Source organism: Haliotis rufescens, unplaced genomic scaffold (genome assembly GCF_023055435.1).
Source record: "Haliotis rufescens isolate VD_foot unplaced genomic scaffold, xgHalRufe1.0.p SCAF_2, whole genome shotgun sequence".
Lineage (NCBI taxonomy): Eukaryota > Metazoa > Mollusca > Gastropoda > Lepetellida > Haliotidae > Haliotis > Haliotis rufescens.
This window is the reverse complement of record NW_025963890.1, coordinates 51219851-51246951: the sequence shown is the minus strand read 5'-3', so window position 1 is coordinate 51246951 and position 27101 is coordinate 51219851. Positions and strand designations below refer to the sequence as shown.

The 27101-nt window shown below is 41.4% G+C and overlaps 1 protein-coding gene across 5 annotated transcripts in view; it reads left to right on the top strand.

Moving 5' to 3' along the window:
- The window catches only part of LOC124114346, a 47131-nt gene that overhangs the window by 1917 nt on the left and 18113 nt on the right, over positions 1-27101 (top strand). For 2 of the 5 annotated variants that reach the window (XM_046474858.2, XM_046474861.2), the window contains exon 2: positions 23840-24201. In XM_046474858.2, coding sequence (XP_046330814.1) covers positions 23890-24201 — 312 coding nt within the window. In that variant the 5' untranslated portion in view covers positions 23840-23889. Of the gene's footprint in view, positions 1-17028; positions 17274-23580; positions 23629-23839; positions 24202-27101 lie in introns of those variants that run through there. The other 3 variants (XM_046474860.2, XM_046474859.2, XM_046474862.2) reach the window with 3 other exon arrangements.

The following is a 27101-nucleotide window of genomic DNA, read 5'->3' as shown; positions in this document are numbered from 1 at the left end:
TGTAACAGCGTTGATGTTATCACAGTCACTATCGCAGCAAAACCTTTTTCTATATAACATGCTATTGTCTGTTACTGGTTACACTTGGTTGTAAAGGGCAGAGAGCAAAACGGTTTCTATGGAACATTTTGTTTCCTGTTACTACTAAGCTTTATGAGTTTATTCAAACCAAGACAGTCCTATTAATCGTCTGAGTGATCCTGAATTATTGATAATGATCACGTTGATGAAAAAGAAGACACGAAACAATAAATTATTTTACTCTGTTTTTTGGGACATCATAATTGCATGATGTATAAAAGCATCCTCTGTCAATCCCGTGTAACTAACATATGGCAGTTCCATGACTCGCTTTATTAACAGCTTGTTTGAATGCTGTACCTCAGTTAATCCCATTCGTTGTGTTGTGTTGAGTGTGTAGGACAACTACCTTCCCTCCATGAGGCCCGTGCTCTAGCTCATAACACACCCAGCAGAAGCGTGGGAATGACATGTTACACTGAAAAGGGATAGTTGCTCACAAGTCTGAGGTTGCAACAAAGAGCCGTATATTGAAGCACGGGGAAAGCCATTAAGCATGAAGGCTGCATGTGTACACATTGTTCCTACATCTGGTTTAATTCAGACGGGAGGCGTACAGTGACAGTGTGCATTATTTAGGAGAAGAAATTGATTTTGGTGTTGACTAATTTGCCAGTGTTTTGGAAACGTAATCGATAAGGGGATCCGCATGCGTCTTACAACTGCTTTTTTCTGCTGAAATTCGTTTTTGAAAAGGGACTGGGAATGGTTAAGAATATTCGTTTCGATCACCGCCTGTTTGCAACTGTGAGTTAAATCTTTAATTTTTTGCGAAGTCCTCAAGGCTTTAAGTGACCTGACAAATACCTTTGTTAAAGTTTCGTGCACTGTGTGACTAATGTTCAAGAATGTTTATATTGGCGGTTAAGCAGATATAAATACCCTGTGTGTAACGAGTCATGACTGCCTAGTGTTAGAGCCGTTGCCCCTTGTGCACTGGAGCAAGTCAGACGCTCGAGTCGCTCGAACCCTTTGCCCTCTCCGCATGTCACCTTTAAAGGCATTGTTCACAATGAAACACACACGTTAACCTGTCGTGAGAAATACGGATTGTTAATTTTCTCTTGAAATGATCCGTATTAGGGGAAGTTTTAAATCTTTGACACTATTAAGATGTCCTACCTCGCCTGTAGTAGGCTTGTTTGCAACCTATTTGTTACTTAATGGCGTTCAACATATTCTTTATGTTACCTCTAACATGACACATACACGCACACAATGCTTCTTCTAAAACGTTACTTCAAACAAAACTGTAATCTGTAGCTATTTGGTGATGAATAACTATTAAGCAATGCTTTAAAGTTTGACCTTTATATTGATGTAGCAGAACGATATAAATACACCAGCACATGCAGATCAAGGCAGATAAACCAGTTTTTCGAACACTACTCTACTACAATACAGTAACGTGTTATTTTCTACGCAGTAAATAGAATAAAACGATAAATGTCATGGCTGTTAACACTCATTTGTGTATGGCCGAACATTACCTTACTGAATTGTTAGTTAAACAATTGGCAAAGACTCAACGTCAATATTTAACCACCATTTTCCTTGATGATAGAACAATTGCACGAAACAGTGTGTCGCCAGTGGGATTGGAACTCGCGATGTCAGCACCGAAGACTTAAGAATGTAGTCTTCAACCACGGCGACATAAATACAATTTTTTGTGGATTAACAACTGAAAATGTGGTTTATGCAGCACCTTATATATTATTCGGTTAATTAAAGGTACTTTGGATTTGGTTGCTTTTCGTTCAAAGAAACGAACAGATGGAAAACAAAATCATACTTATATTGATCAGAGCTATGTTTGCTCATTAAAGGCCAATCAACATTGGCAAGCAGCCTCCAGTTTAATACTCTGGGTGCACAGTACTATATAGTAGGTTGGAGTTTCAAACTCTGGGTGCATAGAACTATATAGTAGGTTGGAGTTTAAAACTCTGGGTGCACAGAACTATATAGAAGGGTTTGGGTTAAACCTCTGGCTACCCAGAACTATATAGTAGTTTGGACTTAAAAACTCTGGCTACACAGAGCTATATAGTAGTTTAGAATTAAAAACTCTGGGTACCCAGAACTATATAGTAGGTTGGAGTTAAAGCATTTGGCTACCCAGAACTATATAGTATTTTAGAATTAAAAACTCTGGGTACCCAGAACTATATAGTAGTTTAGACTTAAAAACTCTGGCTACACAGAACTATATAGTAGTTAAGAATTAAAAACTCTGGCTACACAGAACTATATAGTAGTTAAGAATTAAAAACTCTGGGTACACAGAACTATATAGTAGGTTGGAGTTTAAACTCTGGCTACACAGAACTATATAATGGTTTAGAGTTAAAGCCTCTGGGTACACAGAACTATATAGTAGTTTAGACTTAAAAACTCTGGGTACACAGAGCTATATAGTAGTTTAGAGTTAAAGCATCTGGCTACCCAGAACTATATAGTATTTTAGAATTAAAAACTCTGGGTACCCAGAACTATATAGTAGTTTAGAATTAAAAACTCTGGGTACCCAGAACTATATAGTAGTTTAGAATTAAAAGCCCTGGCTACACAGAACTATATAGTAGTTTAGAATTAAAAACTCTGGCTACACAGAACTCTATCGCAGGTTGGGGTTTAACACTCAGGTTGAAGTTAACTATCAGTTATCTGAGGTGACTTAACTGTTCAACAGTGTGTTAGGAAGGACGTTTCATTCTTCGCCATTTCTAAAATTACCTGGATAAAGTAAGGGAGATATCTTTCAAGGATAGGGCAATAGACATGTTCAGATCAGCATGACTCGATGGATGGTAACATTGGAGCAACACGACATGTGACATTATATGTAAGATTATATTTGCATACATGAACAGCAACGAGGGTCATCTCTACATACAGTAAGGTGAACAGGTCTACTGTATATTTGCATTCAAGCATAGCGCTTTTTACCAGTTCTACTCGTCACTCACTTCTGTCCAATAGATTCCCATATACAAAGCCATGTTAATACAGGAATGTAAGGGTGGACGGCACGAAGGTCCCGGGTGTTAGATTCCGTGATGAAGAATCATGAGAATCCGTTGATTCCGGAAGCAATGGATTCGATTGATTTCTCCGACTTAAAACAGGTTATGTTTTTTTAAATAATTTCTATATAATTTAATGACCTACAGTTGCGTCAGTTTCTTCTTAAAAATCAGAATGGACAATCAAATCCTGGTTCAGAATCAACTGCAACAACACTAGCGTGACGCTATTATAATCACTTCATCAGAGTATGCAATGTCTGAATCTTAGTGACTGATATATGTCTCAGATATACTGATTTCCTCATGAGGAGACAAATGGAAAGGTTTCTTACCAGCCCAGAAAGGCAGGACGAACGAGCAGAGCCATGATCTCAGGTTGTTTGTTTGTTGTTTAACGCCGCACTCAGCAATATTACAGCTATGTGACGGCGGTCTGTAAATAATCGAATCTGGACCAGACAATCCAGTGATTGACATCATGAGCATCGATCCACGCAATTGGGATACAATGACATGCATCTGCCAAGTCAGTGAGCCTGACCACTCGATCCGATAGTCGCCTCTGACGACAAGCATGGGTTGCTGAAGACCTATTCTGTACCCGGATCTTCACGGGTCCAATGCCCAGTGATGTTCTATAGATCTGTGACCACAGAAGTGCTGGAACTAAAACCTTCCATTTTTTAGAGGCTGTAGTATTATCGAAGACAAACAAATTCTTTATTGTTTCAATGCGACGTGTCTGTGCAGACGGTGGGGCCTTCATCAAGCAGGGATATAGAAGTTGCAATCCTCACGGGCCTCATCTCAGGTAACTGATGTGGAGATAAATATACTAGAATGTACCCACAATGTTACATATCGTCTCAGTACATTTCACTCCGTTGAGATGTACGAACAAACCTATCAGATGTCCAATACTTGCCTTAAGATGTGACTAAAATTTGGATCAATGTGTAACCTGGCTGATTGAGTCTTAATGTGAAATGTTGCTCAGGCTATCAACAACTGGTTTGCCTTGTCCAGCTTAGCTTACGTTCAAGCCGCCATGACACATCTGTTGTACAACACTGGCTGTTTTCACAACACTAACACTACAGCACAACATATCATTACAGGTAAGCTGAGATCATGACGATAAATATGCTAGTTTGATACTGAAATAGTTTGCTATCATTATTACTGATATGGACAGCCATACAAGACAACACATAGACCCCAAACTAATGATTGGTAAACTCGATACCACACTTCCTTCATTAGAATGTGTCTGTCTACCCATGTAGAGGAAACCGGCCGCGCTGAAATAATTCTGTAATGTAGCTAAGATGAGCGTTGTCGACTCGTGAAATGACATCAGTTAGCGCTTAGCAAATGACAATTTCCTACGCACCAAGATCACAATTGATTGGTAGAGAAGGGCAGTAGCAATCCCATGTATATGTCCGGAATCTTGTGAGCCGAGTGATGTTGCTGCCTCATTAGTCACACTCTATAGTTCTGATAACTTTAAAGGACTAATAATCGGTCACAACATCTGCCCGGAATTAATTACCTCATTCACAACCCGTTGATTGTAGACCAGCGTTAGATAACATATTAATCTGGGCCAAGGCGCATTCACATGCGGTTCTGTTGATCTTTGTCATCTTATGTCCTTACTGCGACTGAAATGTGCCACTTGGACGCAACTGAACGTATCTTCAACAATACGAAGCATTGTTTCGTATTAAACTACGATACGCAAATGATGCATATTCATTAACATTTAAGTCCCCATATCCCTGCTGTTAATGCTATTGTTTAGCGGAAGCTATGCGACTAATCATGTTTCCCAAATAACACATGTGTTCGTGTAATAGGCGGACCTATACACATGGCTGACATTGACGAAGAACAGAGTGTACACAACATGTTATTGCTGGCTAAACAAATTACTCAATATCATCCAGGAAGTATCTTGTATTTTAGTTTCCCGCAGCAGAGCATCTTCACCAGATGCCCTCCCACGTTACACAAGCAAAGGGAACTGCAAAAAAACGTACATTGAAAACCTTTTTACCATGAATAATCATCATGTTCCTCAAGTTTTTCAATGGTAGGATCGGCCATGCAGAAGTTTATCCTGGTGATTAAAAAACTTCAAATTACATTCAACGTTTGCAATGAGATCACCGGCTGTAGGGATGCAAGTACCTTCCTACCATCGCCCCACGTTCCCCAAGTGTAATTGTACTGTGCCTGTTTTACTGGCCCTGTCTATGGAGAGTAGTATCATGAAAGAAAAACATGTCAGACCGACCTTTACAACGGAGGTAATTAGATGTAGAGCAAGAACGCTGATTCAAGTTTCTAAAACAAAACACAAAAAAGCTTTCATTCCAAAAATGCTACAACCTAACCAAATTTGGAATTGTAATATTTCCAAAGGAAACTACAATCTGATTACGCATTAATAGACGTAATATCTAAATATATTCAATACAAACCAAAACATATGATTACAAGTAATAATCTCAGCACAAATGTCATTTTACTCTGAAATGAAGTTCTATAACAATTTGACAGTGGACGGTAAAGAAAAATATGTAATTAAAACCTTTGTAATTTACATGTTAGGAATAACAGAGAGAAAGGAAAAGGAAAGCTTTGACGTGATGCCATACGGTTTTAATGTCATCAGACATAACAACACAGAGGCAAATATTAGCCAAGTTCTAGAAGGCAAATAATCATGCAGAATTTCTGCCTGGATGGGACGTTGCACACGTCCGGACACCTTGTCGATCCCATATTGACGAGATGGTGAAACTATCGATGCGTCCACAAGGTGTGTTGCCATCTATGCGGCCAAAAGCATGTTTTTACAGGCGTCGTCATGTCCTGTTGTCGTGGAGTCGTGTTGACAAAAGACTTGAACATCTGTATGTCAGCACTTCACATACTGCGCGGAACAAAGTCCTCTATCCCGTCATCTAATGCTACATTGATTAAGTCCCTGGGGTAGGTTTGCATGTTATTGTAATTTATTGGAAAAGAACATTTAAAAGGAAGAACCATAACCCATCTTTATCTTTGACAACGCATTCCGGCAGCACGCTGGGAGAGTTGAGTAATATTGAGTAGGCGGAACCACAATCGGACGAAGAACCAGAACGCACAAATATTTCATGAGAAGTTATTGACTGGCATTGTTTATTCAAATGCGATAGAAATCGGTCAATTTGACAAATTAAACTTGTCAGTTGAATAAGAAAGCAAACCCAGTAGATTATCAATGAGCTATGAAGAAACATTTGATGGAGGAGATGATGAGGCCTATAGAAACGAGATGTATGTATTCTCGGTCTTCTGAAGTGATTCCTTCCATAATAATTGCCCTCGGGAAAGAAGACTCTGTGTCTTCATACATGTGCATTTTGCATGGATACAGAAGTCAACGGAATTAGATGATCGCCAATTGAATGTTGAATAAATGATATTAATGGCCGGACGCTACCAATGCGCCTTCAGGCCTTAAAAAAATCTTAGATCGACATGTGCAAATTTTAAAGAGAGTCACAATAATTGTAAATGCACTCACAAACTTCCAATTTCAAAAGTCCGTCCTTAAAATGGCACTGTCACAATTCGTGTCTGTCCTTTCCTTTCTCATGTTGTTCATTCAGGGTGAAACAGTTGAAGTTCTGATATCACAGTAAATGGGTAACGTAATGTTTCTTTTAACGAGGAAGTCCCTGTGTCGATTCCCAAATTAGTATTTAGTGTGGGGTCCCTTCTTGTTGCCCTTTCAGGGTAGTGCTGCCCTTGTCATCCAATGCCCTGGTATATTCAGGAGGTATGAGTCTTGTCATCCAATTCCCCAGTATATTCAGGAGGTATGAGTCTTGTCTTCCAATGCCCTGGTATATTCAGGAGGTGTGAGTCTTGTCTTCAAATGCCCTAGAATATTCTGGAGGTGTGTCTTGTCTTCGAGTGCCCTAGTATTTTCTGGAGGTGTGAGTCTTGTCATCCAATGCCCTAGTATATTCAGGAGGTGTGAGTCTTGTCTTCCAATGCCCTGGTATATTCTGGAGGTGTGAGTCTTGTCATCCAATGCCCTAGAATATTCTGGAGGTGTGAGTCTTGTCTTCCAATGCCCTAGTATATTCTGGAGGTGTGAGTCTTGTCTTCCAATGCCCTAGTATATTCTGGAGGTATGAGTCTTGTCTTCCAATGCCCTAGTATATTCAGGAGGTTTGAGTTTTGTCATCCAAAGCTATAATAGTATACAGTGGTGGTGTAAATCTTGCTATCCGGTGTTCTAGTATGTTGTGGAGGTATGAATCTTGTCACCCGATGCCCAGTATTTAGTGAAGATGTGAGTCTTGTCATCTTATGAACCAGTACATTGTGAAAATATGAATATTTTAATCCGATGCCCTAGTATAAAGTGGAGGTGTGAGTCTTGCCATCTACTGTCTTAGTATATCCTGAATGTGTGAGTATTGGCACCCAAAGCTCTAGCGTATATTGGTGTGTGAGTTTTGTTATCTAATGTCCTGGTATATAGTGGAGTGTGAATATTACCATTTTATGTTCTAGTATATAGTGGAGTTAACTATTGCCATCCTATGCCTTGGTGTATAATGGGAGTGTGAATATTGCCATGTTATGCCCTGGTCTTTAGTGGTAACGCAAGTCTTGTCATCCAATGCCCTTGCATATATGGGAGGTGTGAGTCTTGTCATCTTATTTCCTAGTATAGAGTGGGGAGTGAATAATGTCATCTTATGTTCTAGTATATAGTGGGTTGTGAATAATGCAATCTTATGTTCTAGTATATAGTGGGTTGTGAATAATGCAATCTTATGTTCTAGTATATAGTGGGTTGTGAATAATGCAATCTTATGTTCTAGTATATAGTGGGTTGTGAATAATGCAATCTTATGTGTAAGTATATAGTGGAAAAGTGGTGCGAGTCTTGTCGTAGTTTTAAGTAGACATGCGAGTCCAGGTAAGTCTATACTTTCAAAATGAATAATAATATATAATCACGCAAAATGGTTTAAGGAAACCTTTTTTAAAACATGACCATGAATATTCCACCGACTTCAGTTATTATAACAAACGAGGGTGCATGATACATGTTTTACGTTCAGATAGATGGGAGGCTGTAAATCTAATCAAGACTTCTTCTTACATCGAAGTAGGATCTCTCTGTACGCCTTGACATCTTGTGTTGACAGGTCTGGTAACCCAGAGCTTGTCAGTTCAGGCCACCGGCGTAAAACTTCGTCCACAGCTCAAAGTCACATGAATTGCTACATTGGGCCCTTTTGCTCTTTGTTTACTTCATTTCCATGATGGATTTATATTTGATGAGTTATGTTTGATGCTCCAACACGATCACGCAAAGCCCGGTAGCACCACCACTCTGCCCACACGATGGAATAACTTTGATATGTTGATATTTGGTTTTCATGAGAGATTTATATAGGATAGAACCCGATATTTTCAAATGTAAAAACATCATTATTCGCACGGATGGGCTAAAAATGTAAACAGAAGATATATCTTTCCTGATAAATTTGTTCTATTTTCCATATTACACACATTTGAGCATTTCATCCAATAACAGATTCAAGCTTTCGTCCACTTTGAGCGCGCGCGAGCCATTAGGATGACATAGAAATCTCCTTAAGAAAAGTGGATTACAGAAGAGGATAAAATACTTTCCTTTACATAGTTAGTGGGAAGGTCTGAATGCAATAGAAGTGTTACTTTGAGCTTAAAACCAACTTACTTAAATAAAATGATTCCGCGAAACTCTAAAATGTGTAATTTGTGTCGGAGACGGACAGACAATTGCATTGGGACGACTTCCAAATGAGTATTAGATACAGAATCGTAGTCTTTAGGGCGGTATCACCGTGATACGCTCACCGCTGACGGCCGCTGGGTGCACATATTGTGTACAATATTTATCTGACCACGCACAGTCGTCGTTAGAGACATAGCTGTGTGGTAGGTGTTCGTGGAAAGCGAGGAAAGACAGCGTGGTAGACGACACGAAGCCTAACTCAGAGCGCCTGGGGACCCATCAGATGTTGTAGCTGCCTTTGTAGGTCTTTATCGAATGCGAAGGGAGACTATATGGGTCTGGAGGTGTGGAGTTCTCCGGTTGAAATGCTGTATTTCTGATACATGGTTGAATTGAATATACTTGTATAACCTTGGCGATCAATAGCTGCTGACGCTTCTAATGTAATGGCATAACGCAATTATTCTAATATCTTTGTTACGGAAACCATATTCCAACACTCTGTTAAAGGGCTGGGACGAGTCCAAATGTATTACCCGGGTACCCGACCCCGACTACCCGACCCCGGCTACCTGACCCCTACTACCTGACCCTACCCGGGTATCCACTGTAGGTCTCAAGAGTTGGGAACACAATGTCTAATTGGGAATAGTTTAACTGTAGCCCTGGCAGAAACTGTTTAGATACATGTATGAAACCAGAGACCATATAGCTATATGGTCTCTTATAAAACGATCAAATCATGCGTATACTGAAGTTGACTAAAGCTTATCTTTACTCAAACATACATGTATACAAGTCAAGAGGAATGTGTGCATCATCAGAAAGAAATGCGAAGATTAGCGACTTGTAGTGTAACCGCTGAGCTGTAGTGAGTTTTTGTCATTAAACAATATGTCACATGACTAACCACGGGTCCGGGTAGTACTGTGGGTAGCCAGGTCCTACTCAGGACCCACCCGACCCGACCCTACTCTGTTACAATTAGCCATTGAAATACAGTAGGGCACAGTCACATTCCGGCACTGTCAAACAAATTACAGAAGAGGTATATCTTTCCTTAGGGACAATTGACCCTAGCTACAGCAGAACACAGTCACATAGTGCACTCTCTGTTACAATCAACCAAACTATAGCAGAACACATGTGTATTCTTGCATTATCAGACAATCGGTGCTAGCTACAGCAGATAACGGATCAACAGTTTCAAGTAAACTTTGAGTACAACTCTATATCATCATGCAGGGACTTCACCTACACAAGGAGCGTCGCCGTATCTTTACCAACACAGCTTCCAGTCGCCGATGACACTGACCTAATTGTACAACCAGGCCAAATAGACAGTTTAGACCAAGACGGGTGTCAGACCTTTAATTAGTTTTAAAGTAAGACTCGTCTACACGGATCTGTAATACGGTTTGCCCGATCTTATTTTGCACTGTGTCCTCACACAGACCTGGCAAAATAGAGAAGACGTCATGGACCTTGGCACCAGACCATGAAGATAATAGGACTCTCCTCGCCACCAATTACGCGGGGACAAACTAATTCATATGACGCGTGCATAGCCTTAACATCTGGTAATCGAGATTAATCTTACAATAACTGGTTGCTCCTCCACCGTCTCCAAATTACACACAGGATGCTTAGTAGATTATAAGACTTCAACAGAACACACCTTAACGGAGGCTACATCATGAACACCGTCGATCCATTGCCAATGTGTATAAAAAATGAAAACGGTTTGTAACAAAGTGACATGTAGTTGAGTTTCAAAGAAAAATAAGATTTCGATATGAAACCGTTGTATCAGATGGCAGCTTGGCTTTGGAAAAAAAACACGATGACTGTTTTTGGTGTTTCTTGTAATGTCCTTGGCAACGTGCAGCCCCCATGGCCCTTCAAACACTTCCTTTCCTTAAAATGCAGATTGAAAAAAATACTTTCGATAATTGAAGTGGGCACGGCATTTAATTTACCAGCTCTTTGAAGGCGCCGGTGTATGTAAACATGCATGACAACATGGAGTCTCTTGTGGCAGACGACTTCCGGCTTCCTGACACCTTACTACCGATTGCTGTATTAGTTCGCGAGAGTTGAACGTCACGTGACGTCAGTAGACGACAGATGGGGTCACAGGGGTATATAAATAATATTATGTTTTGTTCGCGTTATTTGATACAGGTCACTTAGCTGTAACACATATGTCCTTTGACTGGCGTTAGAGGGATATAATCTCCTCCACTTGCGCAACTATCTCTGCAACATGATATTTTATATGTTTACTTACGTTTCTGCACTTGCCTGAAAAAACAAAGTCATTCGATCTGTTTCCAGCATTTTCAGACGTCTTGGCGAGGAAGCGAATAATTCTTGCATCAAATGACCTACATATCAGCCTCTTGTTGTCAGAGCCGCTCAACAAACTCTAGGTTGCCAGAACAGCCAGTTGTTAGATCATATACATCATGCCTTGCTATCCCTGATACATGCACCTTTTGAATAAAAGTACCCGAGTTCTGGTATACAAGGATAATACCACGAGGAAATATGCAGAAAAGGAAGGGCTGCTATATAGGTGTCCAATAGGATGAAAATGTTGCGCATGACCCGTCACTGGCCATGGCAACCACGTCATTGTACAAGTACACGAAAAGTAGAAATATTTTAGACGTATATCATGATAAGACGTTTGTGCTGTTTTACAAGAAGCCTACACTCTGAGGCACAAGATACCTCCCTTAACCTTAAAACTAAGGGTGCGTGGTGGTCGGGTAGCTTAGTGGTTAAAGCGTTCGCTCGTCATGCCGAAGACCCGGGTTCGATTCCCGATATGGGTACAATGTGTGAAGCCCATGTCTGGTGTCCCCCGCCGTGATATTGCTGGAATATTGCTAAAAGCGGCTTAAACCCATACCCAATCACTCACTCTAAGGGTGCATTGCCACTTCGAAATGACATGACTAAGCGGTGGACGGTCATTTGAAAAGTACGACGTTTGCCTTTTCAACGTTTATCTAGGTCGGCCGTCAATGATTGTTTTATGTCAATTTCTCCCATTGGCAAAATCTCCCAAAGTGAATACTGATGACAGCAGGATATTAACACGATGATCCGAAGCATATGGAGCTATGTATATGATTGTCATATGTCTTCAATATTCATAGAACAACACTTTATCAAACTGTTTTGAATAACGTTTAGATTAACCGTATGCCTTATTGCATGAATATTCCGGCAAAGGTGATCTGGTAATCAACAGAGAGGCGTAATTCTTCTTACAAACATTTTGTTTTCTGATCTAATGAATGAACAAATGTAAAGAACACACGCTGAATATAGAAGTACATACACGAATCATAGGTGAAACGTGCTTATTCATTGGAGCAATTATGTAGAAAAGCAGCATCAGAAAAAAAAATGTTTTCATACACTAAACCCAACTTCATCTGCTGCACTCATCAGCATTTGAAATAACAGCGATGTCGTGATGCGGCTCGTCCAAGCAGACATCGTACTATAAAACATGTAATCCACCTTGTAACAACGACAATCACTCTGATAGCATGGGGCGTCACAGGTGTTATCTAGCTGTGGAGATACGGCATTTACGACCCCCATATCCTCATCTGACAGACACGAACACATAAACTTCGGAAACTTTCAAATATGCATTAAAGTGGGCAAATGATTTTTTGTCCTTTCATGGAACCTAGTCTATACTTGGATCATATGTTTAATATTGAATATCTAACAACGGCGTATTACATAGCCAGCCTTCTGAATCAGTTTTATGGGGATGTTTTCCTTACTTTAGCGTCCAGAGGAGATGAGGACTGGAGGGCGGAGAGGCTTCACGGATGTATGGCTTGAGGGATGCAGTTGCGTGTTAACAACGCAGATGATCATTAAAGCGTCGTAGTTACATGCCCACTGACAGTGTGTATGTGTGTTATCGCGTATGTGCTTCAGCATCAAACCAACTTTATGAGATGTTATTTGACCGTATCAACTTTAGATTTACTTTCATTATCTAACTTTGAATACCTCTTAAATTACGTTTTCGCTATCACGATGATTGTGGTAATTTTAATCATTTCAGCTTTGGTGTAGTGAATCCGACCAGATTCGATCGAAATGTAGAATTGTTGCGGCAGGCAATCTAAGAAAGATAAGCGATGTGTCAATAAGTGACGAGGGATCATGAATATTGCATGAACGTCTCTCCATCAAGTATTTAATTTCTTCAAATCTAGTAAACCGAGTTTGGTGGTAGGTCAGTCTCATGACCTCGTGTTTCATTCGTATGCCCTTCATTTTCCTGACTGAAATTGATTTGTGTCGTGGGAGGGAGGGGACAACGTCTATACCCATTCCCCCGTTACATCTCCTCTTATCACAGGCCCGTCTGAACATCTATTGACGAGATTAAACAATTTCCTGAGTGAATTAAGACATTCAAACATTCCCTCCGTCTTGTGCCTATATCAATATTGTATAAGACCCAGTTTGCCTCTGTTCATGTCCAACTGCTGGAAAAGGGTAGGTAGGTGGGAACAGTGCCACGCACCATCTTTGGTCATGCTGGCGCACTTTGATGATATTCTCAGAAGCAGACAGTTCGTGCTTCATAGTAAATAACCTACTTCATACTCTGTGATTGGATATCAGTGATCTCAGTAGGCAAATGTTCGCGCAACTTCAAAATGAGCCTTCTTGTCATTTTTGTCTGTGGCCCAACTGTAATTATGGCATGCTTCCTGGGAGTTCGATGCCAATTGCCTCCTTGGTCTGGGATGAGGTGCTTCTGATGTGATTTTACAGACATGTATACTCAGAAGCTAGTTCACACCAGACTTCAGCAGCAAATCGATTCTAGATCAGGTTTGCTGTTGTAACCTGGCGCTTCTGAGCAGCTTCCTGCCAGATTTCTTGGGCAATGTGCGCTCTATGACTGAATCATGAAAGCATGACATGCAAACCATTGTATGTTTAGGTTGTGCTTATTGTCATTTCAACTTTTAACATTTAACATATATTGATCTGGTTTGTTTGTTTGTTTGTTTTGTTGCTTAACGCCGCACTCAGCAATACTTCAGCTATATGACGGCGGTCTGTAAATATTCGAGTCTGGACCAGACAATCCAGTGATTGATATCATGAGCATCGATCCACACAACTGGGATCGATGACCTACATCAACCAAGTCAGCGAGCCTGACCACCCGACCCCGCTAGTCGCTTCTTACGACAAGCATAGTCGCCTCTTACGGCAAGCATGGGTCACGGGTCCATTGATCTGGTGGGGATCAATGTTCCTCTTCATTAATAATTAAATATTTTGTATATTAACTCGGTTGCATAGAAATTATTTCCAGCCATTTCAGATAAGGCATAACAGTAATATGAAGATTCATGCATATCCATACTGTTCGATAGAATATTGTTAAAGACTCGTTTGCCCACACCTACATTCCTCTCCCTTTCCCGTCGCCCATCCTCATCCCTTAATCTGATGTGAAGTAGAGGCGAAGAGACAAGTTAGTTGAAGCATTGTACAGAAATCAAATCTATCAATGACTCCGCAAATAGTCCAGAAGTGTAGGAGCACTTATATTTGCCGTCATAGACAGTAATTAAGCCTTGTACGACATCATATTGCTTTGATCCCATATTTTCTCATATATATTTCATCCCTGACCTTACATACAAGCATTACGATGTGTGTAGAACATAATCCTCCGGGCTGTAGCAGGCATCAGAAACCTTTTGAAACTTCCAACCAGTCAGATTTGATACAGAGGACAACATATTACACAACAGAACGAAATTAACATCCGGAAAAGTCCTGCAGAGATAAAAGGAAAACTGTGACATGAAACAGCTAGGTTAGGCTTTGAAATTACGTCCCCCGAGCCCTCGGTCCGCCAGGGACAGGGCGCTCCTTTCAAGATGTCTCCGCGGAAGCCGCAGCTTATTTCTTTCAAGGATTAGATCACGTAACAGGATCCTCGATGTGGCATAAAACAGAAACCATTTCAATGGAGAATATGGAAAATCCATAACTCTAACATAAAACAAACGCATTGTCAATCATACCAAATCCCAAAGTCCGTATAGCCCATCGTGTGGGACAATCATATTGGACATGACTCGTCATAAAGAAATACAACGTGATTCGTTTGTGTTTTGCAGTAAGATACAGCTTGATCAATTAATACCCGTGAATATGTCCTCGGGGATGTTACGCCAGATCAGTTTCTATCTAGTGATATGGAGAGAGGCTTGAAATTAAATGTCCGTGTGTATTTGTAGTTTAAATAGATGTCCCAATCAACAGTCTGTGTCAATGACTTTTGTTAACCAGTAACGTCAACGTCCGCCTCAAGACAGGACTACTGTCAGCCGTCGGCTCGTACCGTATTGATGTGCCATCTTTCGCAGCTAAACCCTTCACATTCATATAATACCCACTTGATTTACTGGCTGAAATCCAATCTGTGTTGAACGGTTGACCGTGACGTGATCTAATGATTTGTTTGTTGATGTAAACTATAACGTTAATACAACTGAGTGAACCTATAGGCGTGGACGCCAAGGCAGCGAGACCATCCTCACGACAGCGTCATGGAACTGTAAGATCACACATCAATGCATGCAAGGTACAACGGCGATAAAAAGTTGTTTACGTTGTAATAGCAGAAATCCGAGACGTTTAGCAGTAGCCACGAAGAAAGCTTGGTTCTTATCCTAAATACAGCTTCCCGTCTTTAACAGCAGAGGACGAGTTAATCAAATCAGCTAATGCGCGCCGATGGACGCCATGCTTTCCGTTGTGCCCTTACTGTGGATTCAAACCTTTACGTTTTTACGGCTTGGCAATTTCATTTAAATTTAGGATCGTTTGAAACATATTAGGAGAGAAAACCTTATCAGGAAGAAAATTGAATTTCCTTTTTAGAGTTTATTGTCAATTACTTACGGGGGTTTGGCATGGCCGGCAGTTTGATCTCTAGATTGATGATTAGTTGCACTAAAACATGGTCACACCACATTTTTAACGTTGTTCATTCAAATGAAGTCGTACTTTTTCACTATTCCCTTGGTAGGTAACTTTAGGCAGTGGGTTTTCTTTTTTTTATCTGCCACATCTCAAGAACTAAGTGGTTGAAAATTGACATTAATTGCTTGTGTTTGTTGCTCTGGGAGAAACTGGACACATCAAGCAGATGTCCACGGGGACACTGTGGCAAAACACGATAGAGACCGTCAGCGACAGCGTGAAGGTGTTTCAAAATAACGAAAGTAGGTAAAGGAACGTTGATAAGAAATATTTAACCAGGAAGCTATGCACGACATATATATGGACGATGCCTTTCGCAGATAGAAGGAAAACAGGAATTTGCACTAAGAAAAAACTACATTCCTATCTCAAGTTAGAAAATAATTGATACTTGTGTCGAAGACATTACCATCTGAAAACACTTCATCAATTTCTTGCTCAATCCATTTCTAAAGTCTGCTTATACCAGACTGCGTTCTTGTACAGAAACGTGTGGGGGAATAACGCCAGCTTACGTCTCACTATATGAAAGCTTACATTTTCCGTCAGAAGTGTTGGCCTGTTTAACTCATTATATATAATACCTCCTCGTATCTATATCAGAAAGACGCACTGTTTTATTTAGCCCCTCGAACATTGACTGAAACATGATTCAATTTCCGTATAATTTTTCAATCCCTCGCGGAAATAACAAACTGCGATCAGCCCTCAAGTAAACATCATAATTGCATTTTCACCACCATGTCAAAATCCCCCTAGTTACAATACGATTATGAAAGCATGCTAAGGGGGTATTCAATGTGTGGTCGGCCCTGAACCTTAAACTGGGCCATTCCAGTCTGCTGAGAGTACGATGTTTTACAATGCCGCAGACGGCCGTACTGTACTCAGTTTGAATGATTTGCACACATCGAGCATATTGATGAGGAAATCCAATTTCTAGTAGTTCTAGTATGTTCCCGAAGTCCCCCATCGGGCTGTGAGATTGTTTATACTTGTAATGGTGGGGCTTCGGTTAGACGTTGATATCACGGAAACTCGCAAAGGTACGATTTGTTGGAATGAAGACAAGTTCCAGGATCCTTTAGCTGATGTTCAACACGAGGTATTCCCCTGTGTGTAGGAGCACAGTTATAGAAAGAGAACCGCGCGGAGGGATATATCAAGAAAAGCAGCAGACGCTAATTCCGGAGTACCATATATCACAGGATCGTCCTCGGCAACAGTGAATACAGGGATCATGAATATTAATAGCTGTCTTGAAACAGATGCATAGGTATCGGGAACAGAAAGGGGTAGGTGTCACTTTATATGTGCAGTCATAATGTGAGTTAGTGAGTGATGTATTATGGTCATTTACCAATATTTCAACTCTCACAGCGATAGATCTGTAGCTTATCGTCAGTGACATTAAACGTAACGTTTGGCTGGCAGGAATGGTTATTTAAGCTCGTAAACCGAAATGCTATTTTAATCATGTTTTTAAATTATTGTTATACTATACATTGTACGATCCTCAAGTCTTTGAAAGGCATTTTGAAGTGATACGCATAAGGAAGAGAATTTATGGATGTCAACTTCTTTATTATGAGGAACACAACGTTTCAGAGTACATGCATACACCCCAAAACGTTGTGTTCCTCATTTTGAAGAAGTTGACATCCATAAATTCTCTTCCTTATGCACTACCCTCTTAAGATTTCCATACCGTTTCCATTAAGTATCATATGTTAAAACATTCCTCATCTTGTGATGATAAAAGACAAAATGATATCCATGGTATTTTCAATGATATGTGTTTGATTACATCAACCTTGCAAATATCGGTTTCACGTCAAGGTAAGATATAAATATTTCTTAACGATCGATAGGGATAGTCCAAATGTTGTACAGATACCCTGGAGACGAAGAAGGGATTCGATGAAGCATATTCAGTTTCATTTCAAGTAAGGACTTTAACATTAAGTAAGTACACATTTCCCAACGTTTCGTTACACAACAAACAAAACGCTGTATGGCAGTTTGAAAGGATGAACTATATAATATTATATTTTTTTATACGTTTCACCTCTAATTTCTGAAATATTGTTATTATTGAGATCTTTTTATATGTTTCTTTAACTTTGCTGGACCTGATTTTGTTGTATTTATGATATTCTCATGGATGATATTTCCAGAGGAACTGTGTCTGCTCGCTCATGACAGATCGAATGCTATCATGTATAATTATTGATATTCATCTTAATGTCATATGGTTATGTTTTAAATATGGCGAAAATATGCTAGAATGATCAAGAATCTACTTAAATCTTACATATGAACGTTGAACCATCGCTTGCCTATGACATTTGTGTCATTTATGACAACTGTGTTCAGATAAGTATGCTATTACCTGTGGATCAAGGGAGTTTAAAGAACATCATACGACTCTTACTCAAACGTTGTTTGATCAATGTTACAACATTCAAGGCCTTATAAAGCTTTCAAAAAGAGGTATTGTGGACATATAGAGGACATATCACAATTTGACGCATAAGTATCAACAACGATTCCCTATTCTTGTTTTATATGTTTCTTTGTGTTTCTGTGACGTGCTTTTGCTTGCGTTTCTGATGTCAGCTATCTTGTATCATCATTATATTACAGTGATTCATAAACACATACCCGTTATCAACACGAGAAAAAGAAATCTTTACTTTACTAAGAAAGTGTTATCCCAAATATAACATGTGTTGCGTTATACCCATTATCGCCGGTTTTATACAATGGGCTCTGTGTAAGCAGATATTCCGTATGATTACATGTATAAAGGGAGCACGGGTGGCCCAGTCGTCTAATGCGGAGTTGTGTCCCCTCAGGGAAGCCAGAAACCTATGGTTGTGGATTTGAATCCCGGATCGCCCCGACTATGTTTCTAGCTAGTCAGCTTTATACCCGTGCTGGTGGGTTATACCAAGTGTTAAACGCCCGAAGGCTGCATTACTTCGGCTTTCCTCTCACATTTGGCTGACACGCCGTGATGTAACTGGTATACTGCTAAAAGCTGTCACTGACTCTTAATGAAGATGGAAAGCATTTTTGTCTCTTTTATTTAAGTCATTGTCATTGTTAGAGCTCACATATATATTGATACTGTATCGTGTTACTTAGTTATACTGAACTCGGTTATAACATGAACCGCTTCTCCAAATAATCAAGCGGGGCCTTGCCTTAATATCTTCAGTTGCTTTTCCGTAATACATATGTAGCTGCCACAAAATTTCCGAATCCCCTTATGGGATTCGAACCACGGACCTTCTGATCAGAAGTCGGACGCCTTGTCCACATGAGCAAAGAGGTAAGTTCACAAGGTAAGGATGTCTTCTGTTGGATGACTCCACGTCCTGCTTCATACTTTCCCGTCAACAGAAGGCACGTCCCGGGCCGCATAGTAGGGTACAGAGTCTTATTTCGCTCAAATTTAATATGAACGTCCCACGTTGGGCGCCAATGTAGCGGCTATAACATTTTCGAGTCCCTTGATGGGATTCGAACCACGGACCTTATGATCAGAGGTCGGACGCCTTGTCCACATGACCAAAGAGGTTAATCTCGTCAGCAAGCTGACAAGGTAAGGATGCCATCTGTGGGATGACTCGACGTCCTGCTACACGTAGCTGACGCCGAATGATGCGTATCTTATACGTATCTGCTGCGCGTGACTTTGATACGTATTCGCCATCGCGTGGCCTCGCTACATGTATGTAATTACGAGGCCAGGCCATGACTAAAATCGCGCGCCCAATAGCCGTGACACGACAATAACGCATTGCTGCCTTGATACGTGTCAGACGTGGCCAGACCGTGGTGTCGTGTTGCCGTGAACCGTATCTGAATTGTGAAAATGTTATTGACATCAAACCGACGGCGCACCTCCTCAGGATACACGGTTATATGGCGCTAGCTCACACCAGGAGCTGTATTCTTCATAATATTTCACTGCAATGATTGATTTACAGACAAAACCCCAAGAGTCGTGTATTTCCAAAGCGTCTGTAGTCTTATCTGCGTAATGGTATTCGACAAGAAGGAATTATCATTCCTACTTGAGAATGTAGGAATGATATGGTTCATAGCGGCAGTGGTGGTGATGGCGATGGTAGTAACGGTGGTGGTGGTTAAATGTTGTTGTGTGGTTGTCTGTAGCGATATTAGTGGCATATCAATGGCAGGGGTATTCCTTGTAATGGTTAGGTGATACCGGCGCCTTACTCTTGCACCGGCACTTTTTCTCCGTAATGGTACAGGTGGTTGTAGTGTTGGTTGGTAAGAAGGGAAAGTGGCAGTGATACTGGAATTTTGGCGCTGGCTGTTGCGGTGATGGCGAAGCCATGAGGTGGTAGCCTTATTAATGGTGCTGGAGATGAACTGGCGGTTGTAGTGACGGTGAGGTGGGGAGTGGTAGCGTTAGCAATGACGTTGGAGGTGTAGTCGTTGTATTGATGGTAAGGTGGGGAGTGATGACGATGGAGATGTAGTCGTCGTTGTAGTGATGGCGAGGTGGGGAGTGATAACGTTGGTGATGTAGTCGTCGTTGTATTGATAGTGAGGTTGGGAGTGATGACGGTGGAGATGAAGTCGTCGTTGTAGTGATGGCGGGGTGGGGAGTGATAACAGTGGTGATGTAGTCGTCGTTGTATTGATGGTGAGGTTGGGAGTGATGACGGTGGAGGTGTAGTCGTCGTTGTATTGATGGCTAGGTTGGGGGTGATGACGGTGAAGATGTAGTCGTCGTTGTAGTGATGGCGAGTGGGGAGTGATAACGGTGGTGATGTAGTCGTCGTTGTATTGATGGTGAGGTTGGGAGTGATGACGGTGGAGATGTAGTCGTCGTTGTATTGATGGTGAGATGGGGAGAGATGACGGTGGAGATGTCGTCGTTGTTGTATTGATGGTGAGATGGGGAGAGATGACGGTGGAGATGTAGTCGTCGTTGTATTGATGGTGAGGTTGGGAGTGATGACGGTGGAGATGTAGTCGTCGTTGTATTGATGGTGAGATGGGGAGAGATGACGGTGGAGATGTCGTCGTCGTTGTTGTGATGGTAGCGGTTCTAATGATTTACTACATACGTTCAACGCTCCAGTTGCCCTGTTACAAAGTACCTTCTTTGATCTGTAACGATAATCTATTACGTGTTCTAGTATCCAATATGTATGCAGCGGGATATGATACAATAATGATTTCAAAGTTTGCAATGAAGGATAACTGCTGCATATATTCCAGCGAGACTTATTTAGTTATTTCAACACACCAGACTTTATTCATATATTCACGCGAAAGGCCCTGTCTACCCCTCCTCACATTAACGATCTCTCGGTACCAGCTGTTGGGAGAAGTACATGCTTCATTACTGAAGCCCCTCTGATCTCATGGCGCAATACTCTAAAGACATAACTCTCTCTTCACGACAGTCTCAGATGCAGGGAACAGAGGTGCCAGACCCCGGCTACTTATGTCAGCTGACTCTAGAACATGTTGTCGTGATGCTGGTATTTTCGTGGTTAGGCGTCGCGTTTGTCCGTCAACTGATTCCACATAGATGCCCCATCTGATTCCTTCCCTGTTTGATACCAGCTGTTGAGTCATCACCAAAATAGACTTCACTGTCTCGCTTCTGTGGTCGCACTTGGTCTCCCCCTTGTCATATTCTGCGGTAATTAACTCGTGTCTAGGTTATATCCATAGGAATCCCTCTTAAATACTGACTCGACCTCACGCTGCGAGATCTGAAAAACGGTTAAATCTGCTTTATCGTCGGGGTTTTGTCGCGAAGGCTTTCAATTCGTTGATGTCGACCTTGCCCACACATTCATCATCTGTGGCAGGGTTTCCAAAGGTTGCTCATATATGTCTTCTATGCTGTGTATTCCCTGCTGAATCAACCAAAGGTTAAAGTAGCGAACTAATCTTGTATCCATGCACTTACTGGAGTATGTTGTTCTACACCTTATAATCTGATTAGTTCACCAGTGCGTGTCATAGCGGACGTGCACTGGTTGATGCCTTGTGTCTATTTATCACTCCAGAACGCAGATCTAGCTGAAGCCTTAAACATTTAAGATTGTTGGAAATGTTTCTGTTTTATCCATGCGATACCCTTAGTCATATGGATACTGTAAACAGCTTTATTTCTGCGCCGTTAAAATATTGCGAATACCACACCAAAGACAATACTGCGACGAGATATTATTGCGTTTTGCGAGTTGCCGTGTTGAGATGACCTCTCGATTATTAGTTAATCTGAGTTGGCCGGATAGTTGACCAGAAGGGATTGCGACCAATTATCAAATACGATAATTGACTAAACTCAGTGTCATGACTGTGAGTTTGAATGCAAACAAAATTGTGGACAAAATTGCAAAGGACACTGACGCAATCAAGCGAGGTTGGAAGAAGGCAGGATTACTGTGAGGTAACAGTGACACTGATTGGTCTGTTTACACTGTCATTTGTGATGTATTGTGTGACCATTCTGCATTCATTTGTGTTTTTAACTTATTGAGTAACTTGTGGTTCTGGTTGATGATTTCAACATTTGATGACGTGTTGCAATGAATAAAGTATGTATGTATTATTTATACTTATTTTTGCGTTTTTAATTTTTGCGATTGAGTCTCGTTTGCAAAACTCGCAATAATAAAACGGTCGCAAAAAATTCCCTGTTTACAGTATACCATTTTAGGCCGGGGAGCGGGTATTAGTGTATAAAGTCAATGTATGACAGGACGACTCGCTCTGAACTTTAAGTAATGTTTCGTCCCTCGCATGTACTCGCACAATTTAATGATGGACTAACATGGACAACAATCGATTCCCTCCCAATTTATAGGTATTTATGAAGCAAGCAACTCTAGGCAAATTATGGTAGATGCTAACAGGAAATAGATGGGTGTTTGTCTTTCTATATTCGGGGGTTTTATGGGTATTTTCATCCTCCGTCATTCTGTCCTTCAGTCTGTAATCATTTCGTTTCCGGAGAATTCCAGGATAAGGAATCTACAAAATGGATTTACGCACAGCATTACCCATCACATATATCAGGTGGTGAATTTTGGCGATATAGGGATTTTGAAATTTGCATTTTTCTTTGTTTCCCTGGAATCAGGTTGGTTTCAAATGAATCCTGATTTATTTGGGGGAACATGTTTAAATCCATCAATATTTTATATGCCCATTGGAATTTGGAATGGTCGTGGGGACACGTCATGTTCTTTGATGCTCTTGTTTGTGTTTGACCTTTGGACTTATACCTTATGTTAATCAACCAACTGAGGCAATATACAAACTCAGCTGGACCCATCCAGATCCAGTCGTGTTGGCTACCTTAACTCTAGGGCAGTCACTTGGAAAATCATTTTGAAAAAATCTACTTCAGTGAGATGTTTTATTTGTGTTGTGCACGGCTGTGTAGCTGTGTAACTTGTCTGAGGTATTCTATTTGTGTTATGCATACTTGTGTAGTTGTGGGACTTGTGTGAGTCATTCTATTTGTAATGCATACTTGTGTCCTTGTGAAATTTGTGTGTGTTTAAGCATGCGAGTGTAGTTTTGACACAAATGCGAGTTATTCTATTTGTGTTATGTAGACTGTGTAGTTGTGACGCTTATGTAAGTTAATTATTCTACATGTATTTGTGGGATGCATACTTATGTAGTTTGACACATGTGCGCTCAGTCTTAAAACGTCTGGACATATCTTGAAGGAAATCTACCAGGCAATGTTCAGTAGCCTGTTTTGCCAACATGCCCTACCACGTTGGGTTCTAGGAGCACGTGATTTTGTATTTTTACCTGAACTAAACCCAGTTTTCTCTTTCAGCTGATCACGACATTGAAGACACATGTCACTCAGACATTCGCATCCGCAACATGAGGCCGGAACAGTCTGAAACCGAGAGTTCGGCAGATCCTCTACACATCTCCACATTAAATGATGACGTAGAACGCAGAGACGATGTGCCCGTGTTAGCTTGTGAGAATGGTTTGTGGAATGGTGTTCACCCTAAACCGAAAAAGCAACATTATGTTATAAAGAAGAGATTCTGGAATATGCGACGCCCCGAGAAGTGTCGAGAGGCTACCATCCTGACGACTGGGATTGTGTTGACGTGCATAGCACTGGGCTTGATCGTGGCGGGGTCGGCGAGGTTGCGAGAGTGTCAAACGTTCACCATGGTGAGGGTATGTGCTGCTTTATATAGATACGACATGAACCAAATGTGATTTTGTTTGTTCGGAATTCAATGCCATCCGTTCCCATTTTAGGGCAACATTGTATGCTAGGGATCTGTTTGTAGGCGACTATGCTTGTCGTAAGAGGCGACCGGGTGGTCACGCTGGCTGACTTGGTTAATGCATGCCATCGTATCCCAATTGGGCAGATCGATGTTCATGATGTCAATCACTGGATTGTCTGGTCCAGACTCGATTATTAACATACTGCCATCATAAGCTGGAACACTGCTGAGTGCGGCGTTCAACACCAAACAAACAAACAAACAAACATATAGTATACTGACAAAGCGAACAATGCTCATTGTTCTGGTACCTTCTCTGCATGCACCGGATGCCCAGTAGGTTTAAGGCGCCGTAATTCCCTTGAGTTGAGCTCCTTAACCGTGCCAACATCCGGTGATCTTGGGTTCGAATCCCAGAGTCGCCCCTTAATGATCTCGGGTGTTCAGCACCATATCCGTGGTTTTAGGTTTCACCAAAGTGGAAAACATGAATAAGCGCCCTGCGCAAATCTACTTCTCACAACTACTTGTCATGCAGCTAAATATATGAAATTCTGTTCAAAGCGCCATTAAACCAACCAGCTGCTGTTATGCAAACAGCAGAAAGCCCGACACATAATCTGATATCTGAATCATCCTTGTGATGAGGCGCCTGATTGTTTTATCAGCTCTTCAAAACATACAGCTGAGCTATAATGGCTGTATTAAAGCCTTCACCATTCCATTAATCTGAAAATACTCAGGTTTCCTGACACAAGGAAATGGCTTTTACGATAATTAACTAGAAGAACGGAATATTCTCCAACATTAGGTAATTGCTTGCAGATAATTATCATCATCATCATCATCATCATCATCATCATAATAATAATAATAATAAAAATAATAATGTGATTGACAAGATTGAGGAAAAACATGGCAAATATGCAGACCTCGCTTTCGAAATGTCAGACTTGCATCCCAAGTACCAAGTTGTCCGACTCCCCATTGTTCTCGGTGCCTTAGGTTTGGTACCTCCCAATCGACTAACATCGGGAGAGTACCCGGGTTTGCTACCAGGAATACAGGCCTTCTGACAATCTGGGTAATGCAGAAGACTGCGGTGTTGGGGAGTCTTCACATTATCCGAAAAGTTCTGGGTGGGTTTGACTAGGCAGCGCTTGCTGGGCTGCGTGCAGAGGGGGCATGGGCCCTGACTGATGACTAGCCTAACCAGCCTGACTGCCAGGATCACCCAAACCCTCTTTGCTGCATTTTTTATTTAATTTGTAAATAATAATAATGATGATGATGATGATGATGATGATGATGATGATGATGATGATGATGATGCAGTACACAATTCACACATTAATCGGAATTGTCCTTACCAATAACATGTCGGACTCTGAATAAAGATTGATGATGCGGTAACATGGACTACAAAAACATCATCACTGGATTTAAATCCTTAAAGGGTCAAATTATGTGAAATAGTCACAATAGGGATTGTGGAACAAAGTTGTTCCAAGGACGAGATATCGTTCGTGACAGTCGACACAAATGAGGGTCGGGTGGTCACAATGTGTGGATTGACCGGATGTGAGTGTATCCCGACGGCGAATATCTTATCGCTGTATAGAACGAGCGTTAATGCTGGTTGTGTATTTATATAATGGATTGCAATTGACAATTGTCTTCATGCCGATGGCAGTATGTTGATGCCATGTTTAAATATCACTCTGGGCTATGACTAGTGTCGATCGACATAATGCATTGAAAAAAACATAGAATGAACAATGATGAATATGAACTTTACAATTCGTTTTTCAAAATACAAGGTTAAATTCGTTGTGCTGGGCCATAGTCGGTGCTACCTCCTTGCAACCTTCCTAGCAGTCTTACGAACCTTGGACATATTAGCCTTTAACGTGAAATCAAATAAACCCATTTCTGGAAAGTAGTGTAATCAGGACATGAGTGAGTGAGTGAATATGGTTTTACGCTGTTTTTAGCAATATTCCAGCAGTTTCACGGTGGGGACACTAGACTTTACCGCCAGGCTACCTCACTGTCCCTAGCATATACATGTAGCAGGGCGTGGAGTCATCCCACAGATGACATCCTTACCTTGTCAGCTTGCTGACGGGGTTAACCTCTTTGGTCATGTGGACAAGGCGTCCGACCTCTTATCAGAAGGTCCGTGGTTCGAATCCCATCACGGGACTCGGAAATTTTATGGCCGCTACATTGGCGCCCAACGTGGGGCTGAGCACGTTCATATTAAATTTGAGCAAAATAAGCCTCAGTACCCTACTATGCGGCCCGGGACGTGCCTTCTGTTGACGGGGGAGTATGTAGCAGGGCGTGGAGTCATCCCACAGATGACATCCTTACCTTGTCAGCTTGCTGACGGGGTTAACCTCTTTGGTCATGTGGACAAGGCGTCCGACCTCTTATCAGAAGGTCCGTGGTTCGAATCCCATCACGGGACTCGGAAATTTTATGGCCGCTACATTGGCGCCCAACGTGGGGCTGAGCACGTTCATATTAAATTTGAGCAAAATAAGCCTCAGTACCCTACTATGCGGCCCGGGACGTGCCTTCTGTTGACGGGGGAGTATGTAGCAGGGCGTGGAGTCATCCCACAGATGACATCCTTACCTTGTCAGCTTGCTGACGGGGTTAACCTCTTTGGTCATGTGGACAAGGCGTCCGACCTCTTATCAGAAGGTCCGTGGTTCGAATCCCATCACGGGACTCGGAAATTTTATGGCCGCTACATTGGCGCCCAACGTGGGGCTGAGCACGTTCATATTAAATTTGAGCAAAATAAGCCTCAGTACCCTACTATGCGGCCCGGGA